This window comes from Carassius carassius, chromosome 36 (assembly GCF_963082965.1).
Source record: "Carassius carassius chromosome 36, fCarCar2.1, whole genome shotgun sequence".
In the NCBI taxonomy this organism is placed as follows: Eukaryota; Metazoa; Chordata; class Actinopteri; order Cypriniformes; family Cyprinidae; genus Carassius; species Carassius carassius.
Window position 1 is genome coordinate 3486222 of NC_081790.1, and position 7500 is coordinate 3493721.

Genomic DNA, 7500 nt, shown 5'->3' on the forward strand with positions numbered 1-7500 from the left:
ACAAATTAATACTTTCTTGAGCAGCAAATCAGTATATTAGAATGATTTCTGAAGGATCATGTGACCTGAAGACTGGAGTAATGATGCTGAAAATACAGATTTGCATTAAAGTAATAAATTACATTTTTACATATATTTAAATAGAAAATAAAGTTATTTTACATTGTAGTATCTCATAATTTAACTGTTTTTACTGTATTTTTAAGCAAATCAATTGATTGGTGAGCATAAAGCATTTTCTTTTTTAAAAATGTAAAAAAAATCTTCAAATTGTGGGATGCAAAATTAATTTCACACGGACTCTAATGATGATTCATCAGTGTCATAGTAACTACAACAGTGTTAGAAGTGCTTGAAAGAGTGAGAGTGAATTATTTGCTTTGTTAACACAGAATGTAATGCATTTCATAAATTATAAAAAATAAACAAGCATATTACAGGCAATAGATCCACTCTCTTCTCTCTTAGTCAGTATATTCACAAATAAATGCCAAAGATGAGAATATAATATAAAATGTTGTTTGCATTTGGTTTTTGCATATATGGTCTCATTAGACATTTAAAACGGTCTGTATGGCCCCTCTAGTGTTAACATGGATATACTGCTCGCTCAACATATTGATTAATTTACAATTCTACTAAATAAAACAATATGCATATTACAAATTAGCTTGTGCAAAGCGTCCACGGTTTGTGCATATCATCTATATTAGCTTGGACCAGCCAGAAACCGCATAAAACCAGATGCCACCATGTTTCTGCTGGATTTTTCAAGTGATATGATGTTTGATACAGAAAGATGTGCTAAGACCAAACAGGCGTTTAAGCATTTCAACATTTTTATTACAAAATGAGCACATACAAAAAGGATAATGTACAAGCTTTGAAATTAAACAAAATGAAAACGAAACCAAAAACATTTTAGCGATGCCACTTTTAAATTCATCATTAGTAGTAGTAATAAATAAGGTACAAAAATTCCACCAAAAGAGAATTCTAACATTTTACACAGACTTTATTTACTCGACCAGTTACGTACTAGCAGTCACACCAGCAGGAGGCGCTATTGCTTTAATATGAATGATAAATAGTCTATATTCTGCTAGAAAATCCGCTAGTGAAAAAACACCCACAGCACGCGGCACCCCTGTCACTGGCACTTTTAGGACAACATTATTATTATTAATGTCTTTTTTTGTGTTTTGTTTTGTTTGTTTTTCAAATGCAAGCAGCAGCAGCAAAAAAAAAAAAAAAAAAATCAATCTTCTATTATCATTAGTAGAACATCTGCACTAGTCTTTATTTTCTCTATGTAGCTGTATATTTCTGTTTAGTCATGTATATATTCAAACCTGAGAAAAACATGCATTTTAAATCTGTTGTGCTTTATCATACTCTGTTAGTCCTGACCCTGCCATGAGACAGGGAGAAAGAGAGAGAGAGAGAGAGAGAGAGAGAGAGAGAGAGAGAGAGAGAGAGAGAGAGAGAGAGAGAGAGAGAGAGAGAGAGAGAGACTGGTAAAATGAACTAGGACAGAGGAAAGAGGATTCACATGCCCTGGAGACAGTCTAAAAGCACTGATTGACAATAAAAGAGATGAAACAGAAATAGAAATAGAAATGAAAGATTGAGAAAAAATGAGCTTGTTTCAAAATCTAGTGATGAAAAACTACACTGTAAAAAAAAAAGAAGTTATAATGCAGATTACAGATCCTTAACATTACTTACATTTAAGTATGCTTTACAACAACAACAAAAAATTTCCCCTTAAATATTTCATGTTTAATTCAATGTGGCAATTGCGGTTTCTTTCCCTTTTGAAAATAATTTCTACACCCATTTTTCAGAGGTCAGATCTCTTGTGCACTTTGAATATTTTTGCTGTCTATGTACTTGGTTTGAAATCAGTCACTTAAAAGGTTTCTTTTTAGTTAGTATGCTGCCTTATAAGGTAACTTCCTATGTAGGGCAGCTCACTAAATTTCGAACACACCCTTAGAAAGAGAGAGAATGTAAACATTAAGAATTTAAGACTGTTAAAGAAAAAAAGCATGAGGAAAGAGAAAGAAAGCAAGTAGAGGATGTAAACATTAACAAGAATGAAAATGTTAAACAGAGAAAGAGAGACTGTAGACAGACAGGAGACGAGAGAGGTATAGATCATGTAAACATTAAGAAAGACTTCCAGAGAGAAGAGTAGAGAAAGAGAAAGAGAGAAAGATTGTGTTGCAAAGGTCGCCAGAGTGGTAAAATGATGCCAGTGAGAGGGTGGCCTTGGAAAACTAAGAGTGCAAACAGGACAGCGAATCAAAACCCATAATACTCCCACTCCGCTGCCGTGTCTGACCAATCAGCAAGCGGAATGTCAGTAAGGTCACAGCACCAAAGGGAGAAACACACACGAACACGACCAACCGCATGCGAAGCATTCCCGCAAACCAACTCAAACATGAGGTAAGAGTTTTAATCATTTTGTGTTATTTCTAAATAAATAAAATATGATTCCATTGCAAAAAAATGAAACTATAAAAAATTAAATACGTACCCACAATATCTACAGTTAGTAATAAATTATGATTGTTAAATACTTAAGGCATTTCAACGGACATAACCCTGTGTAACGATCAACACAAGCCATCATCCGCCAATCAACACACAGAAGACCGGGGGGAGGAGCCAACACACAAGCAAAAATGCAGCTCATTGGCTGAAACGAATACAGCTTTGTTTTGAACTTAAATGTTTTTTTATTTACCTTTGGGTCACAATGAAGCAAAATGTAACACAAAATAAAAAGTATGCGTTATAAAAGCAATCTCAGAATGTATTTTGTTATCGAAAATTGTTGAATGCGGGCAAAATCATATGATTCATGATTTTCTCTCACAATTCCGAGTTTACATATTGCAATTCTATCTCTGAATTCTGTTTACATTTTTTTTGTTTGCTTCAGCAAGGAATAAATAATAAAACAAGGAGCACTTTTTTATTTCACAATTTTGACTTTGAAGTTTTTTTTCCTCAGAGTTTCCTCAGAAAATATCTGAATTACGGAATAAAAATTAATATATATATATATATTTTTTTTTTTTTTTTTTTTTTTTTTTATCATCCAATAGTGCAAACAAGCTTCCGTAGTTGACTGCTTATACAGGGTAGATTGCTAGATTTTGAACACACCCTGAAATCTGCCAAATTTACATAAATCAAATTGAACCAGACATTTTGGGGGCTACACAATCCATATAAAAGGAATATCCTTGTTGCAAGTTGTTAAAATTAAACTGGAAGTGTTTAAAACTATAAACAACTAAGGCCAGAAACATACGCATTGCATTATGTGCATTTTTGCAAACTTCAGTGCTCAAGAGGGCGCCAGTGTTCAAACTTTTACACCATTAAACCGGATGTGCTATTGTTTGTCTAACTAGCTGTAAACATGTCAACAGTAACTTGCTCAGCAAGATTCATGAAATTTGAGCTGAAACAGAAAACTACCTGCGTATGTTTCGGGCCAAATACAAATAATTCCGGCGTGGCGCTCGTCCGTCTCGACCTGCTTGTGTGCTGTTGGCGGATGGTCCTCTATCACACCACATTCTACATTGTAGTTCTAGCAATACAGCATAGCAACCAGCATAGCAACCACGAGGGGAGACCTGTCACACAAGAACACCGTTGGACACACACAAGCCCCGCCCCCTCCAAATACTGCATGTTTTAAATACCAATAATAAATACAGTAATCATGGCAGCGCAGCACCAGAGTGAGGCCGGGCACTTTAGCTATGCTCACATGTGCTTTTTTCAGTAGGCATTTAGGGTCAAAGGTCATGGCAGGGTCTCTTTCGCGCACACAAACACGCACACACACGCGCTACATTAGTCTGATAATGTTACGGATCGTCACAGCTTCAAGGAGCTAATACACATCCATGCATTCGCACACACACGCCTACGCACTCTTCCAGGTGTACCTTGAAACAACAACCCAAGCACAGATGCATGCAACTACTACTGCGCCTATCTACACGAGTCCACCAATCACGACATTCTCCGCTTATTTTTTTATTTTTTTGTAAGACAACAGTCCTCCTCCTGCTGTCTCGGAAATGAGTTGCTTTTGTGTTTTTTCTTGTTGTTGCGTGTTCTTTTTTGGCTTCTCTACATGCACCATCTTGCGCCGATTAACCATGAAAATATTAACATACATACACGCACCAAAATGGTGAACAAGCGCACAAATGCACACACTCAAGCCAAAGTAGCTCCAGTGTGTAAGACTAAAGCAGTATTGCAGATCAGAAATACAGTGGACACACACACACACACACACACTCCAGCAGCTAGATTTGACAGTGTCTTATCCGCCATTTATATATTAAATGTAGTGTGTAAGTGTGTGTGTGTGTGTGTGTGTATTGTATGCAAGCTGAGGGTCCTTAGTAAAGTTCATGGCTTAAGGAATTGCACAAATACACACACATATGCTACGGACACACACCATTTCCCTACAGACAGAATCAATCCTCGCAACAGACCCTTTTAGTTTCTACCAGCACGTGTGTGTGTGTGTGTGTGTGTGTGTGTGTGAGTGTGTAGTGTCAGTTATTGTCATTGGCTCAGTAAAGCATGTGAGTGTGTGTTTAGTGTGTGTTGGATGGCTCATCATACACGTGTGTAGATAATATACAGTGTGTGTGTGTGTGTGTTTGTGTGTGGATGGAAATGTCTGTGGGTGTATAAGAGTGAAATAGAGCATGTGTGTGTGTGTGTGTTATTTTTTTAATGCTTGTTATTTCCCCGGGAGCGTTTCAGCTCTCAGGGGTGAGCTGTGTTTGGATGTCCACTCTGCAGATGGGACACTTCCTACTGGTGGCCAGCCACTGATCCACACACACCTGATGGAACAAATGCATACAGGGTAACCGCCTGAAAACAGAGAGAGAGAGAGAGAGAGAGAGAGAGAGAGAGAGAGAGAGAGAGAGAAAGAGAAATCGTTTATTAGGATGAGTTGAACTGCATTACCATACTGCATTTTGTATTTAGACATGCTCTGTTCAAAGTTGCTAAGACTGAAATACAAATGAATTAAAGTTAAAAGGAAATATGAAAATAATTACAAATGTACATGCCAAAATTACTGAAACAAAAACGAAACACTAAAAATACAAAAACAAAAGTCAGTTCAAAATATCATAACAGTATATAAATGTTAAAATATCAATGCTACTTTGTTGCATTTATAGTAAAGTTTAAGGATGCAAACCTTTGTACCTCGTGTGGTTTTAAGTTAAAATATCAATAATTTAAAAACCCATTTTCATGCAATTAATTATCTGCTCATCAACTCCTAGTGTAATACTTTTGTTCAAAAGTTTGAAAAAAAAACTTTTTTATTGTTATTATAATTTAATTATTATTATTTTTAAGCAGGGAGGATGCAATTAATTGATTAAATGTGACACAAAAGACATTTATAATGCCACAAAAAAAACAAAAAAAAATATTTCAAATAAATCAAGTTTTTTTTTTATAACAGCAATGTTATCTATGCAGTAAATCAGTATATTCGAATGATTTCTGAAGGATCATGTGACTCTGAAGACTGGAGGAATGATGCTGAAAATTCAACTTTGCAACACAGAAATAAATTACATTTTACAATATATTCAAATGGAAAACAGTTGTATTAAATTGTAATAATATGTCACAGTATTTCTGATTTTACTTTATATTTGATCAAATAAATGAAGTCTTGGTGGGCAGAATATACTTTTTTCCAAAAACATTAAAATAGAATCTTACGGACCAATACTTTTGAACGACAGTGTATAGTTTCATCTGTCTTTATTATATACTACCTGACATCTTCTCCATCCTCCAGCATGGAGAGGCAAATGGTGCATTTCTCATCCATATCTGACTCTTCCTCACTCTCATATAACTTCAGATCCAGCAGCTTCCGCTACACACACACACACACACACACACACACAAACACAGACACAAGTGTGTAAGGACATGGTTGGACATGAAAATGAAGGTTTGAATATGAACAGTGTGTGCATGTACCTTCTTGTATTTGTGGGGGAAGGTGAATCTCTCTATGGTGGTCTGTATGGCCCCTCGGTTGACGCTTCCCAGTCGATCCTCCAGCTGTAGCAGCTCCTGCACACGATCACAGACTCTGTGTTAAACAGAGCAAAACATCTATGTATGCGAGTTACTGTACACCTGTCTGTGTGTGTTTTACCTCATAGCTCTCTCGAACAGCAGACGAGTGTCTGCTGGGACTCAAGCTCTGCAGTGCCAGCAGGTGGAGCTGTGGATACGGATAATTCCTTATCTCATGGACAACCTACAGGAAACACAACATACTGTACATGTCTACTTTAAACATTGGACCACATTCAACACTTGCACTTACTATAAAAGACTTCTAAATAAAGAACAGAAGTCTATAAATAAAACAAGTAATACTTTTTTCATATAGAGAATATTTGCATATAATGTGATATATTTATTTATATATATACACTCACCACTTGGGTGGAGGAGGTGTTCCTGGGAAGGTGGTGCATTCTGGGAAAGGCCAGGTAATGCTGGTAGGGTTGAGGGATCTGTTGCAGAGGATACTGATACGGCACTCCTGCGTCCACGCTTAGGTCCCTAAAAGCACACATTTACAACTTAATAAAGGCAATTTAAAAACTATATCAGCAGCAGGGAATTTATGTACTGTATGTTTTTGTGACTATGAAGATCATTCCTAAATATTAAGGAAGTTTATTTGCTATGGAAGCTTACTTCTGCCATAGAATAAAAAAAATTGTGACTTTGCTAACAATTCTGAGAAAAAAGTTAGGACTGCGGGTTTCAATGGGTCTACAATGCATTTAGGCTTATGATGCTTTTGGGATATGTAGCTCAGGATTGCAAGACGTTAACTCACAGTTGCGAGAAAAAAGTCAGAATAAAAAAGTTGCAATGTTACACTACAATGTTTTTTTGGCAAAAAACAAACAAACCAAAAACAGAACGGACAGAATTGAGATGCTAACTTAGAATTACAAGAAAAAAAAGTACAATTTGCAAGGTAATTCTGAGAGAGAAAAAAAATCTAATTCCAAGATGCCAACTGAAAATTCCCACAGAAAGGAGTCTCAATTGCAAAATGTAAACTTAGAATTCTGAAAAAAAGTCTGAATTGAGAAGAAAAAACGTAAAAATCGAAACTCAGAATTCTAAACAACAAACGTCACAATTGTGAGCTGTAAACTCGCAATTACAAGTATAAACTCAGAATTCAGAGAGAATACAGTCAAAATTGCAAAATGTATACTCAAGGATAAAAAAATTCCAAGATGTCAACTGAGAATTCCCAGAGGAAGACGTTTCAACTGCAAGATGTAAACTTAGAATTTTGAAAAAAATTCTAAATTAAGATGTAAATTGAGATTCAAACTCAGAATTCTAACAAGCACAACTAACATCAAA

The 7500-nt window shown here is 35.9% G+C and overlaps 1 protein-coding gene across 1 annotated transcript in view; it reads right to left on the bottom strand.

Moving 5' to 3' along the window:
- Positions 1–3089: 3089 nt before the first annotated feature.
- The window catches only part of LOC132116935 (E3 ubiquitin-protein ligase ARK2C-like), a 22707-nt gene continuing 18296 nt past the window's right edge, over positions 3090–7500 (bottom strand). Inside the window, exons 4-8 of the mRNA XM_059525844.1 lie at positions 6546–6672; positions 6257–6361; positions 6076–6171; positions 5865–5968; positions 3090–4932 (exon numbers count right to left, since the gene is read on the bottom strand). Coding sequence (XP_059381827.1) covers positions 4815–4932; positions 5865–5968; positions 6076–6171; positions 6257–6361; positions 6546–6672 — 550 coding nt within the window. The 3' untranslated portion in view covers positions 3090–4814. The remainder of the gene's footprint in view (positions 4933–5864; positions 5969–6075; positions 6172–6256; positions 6362–6545; positions 6673–7500) is intronic.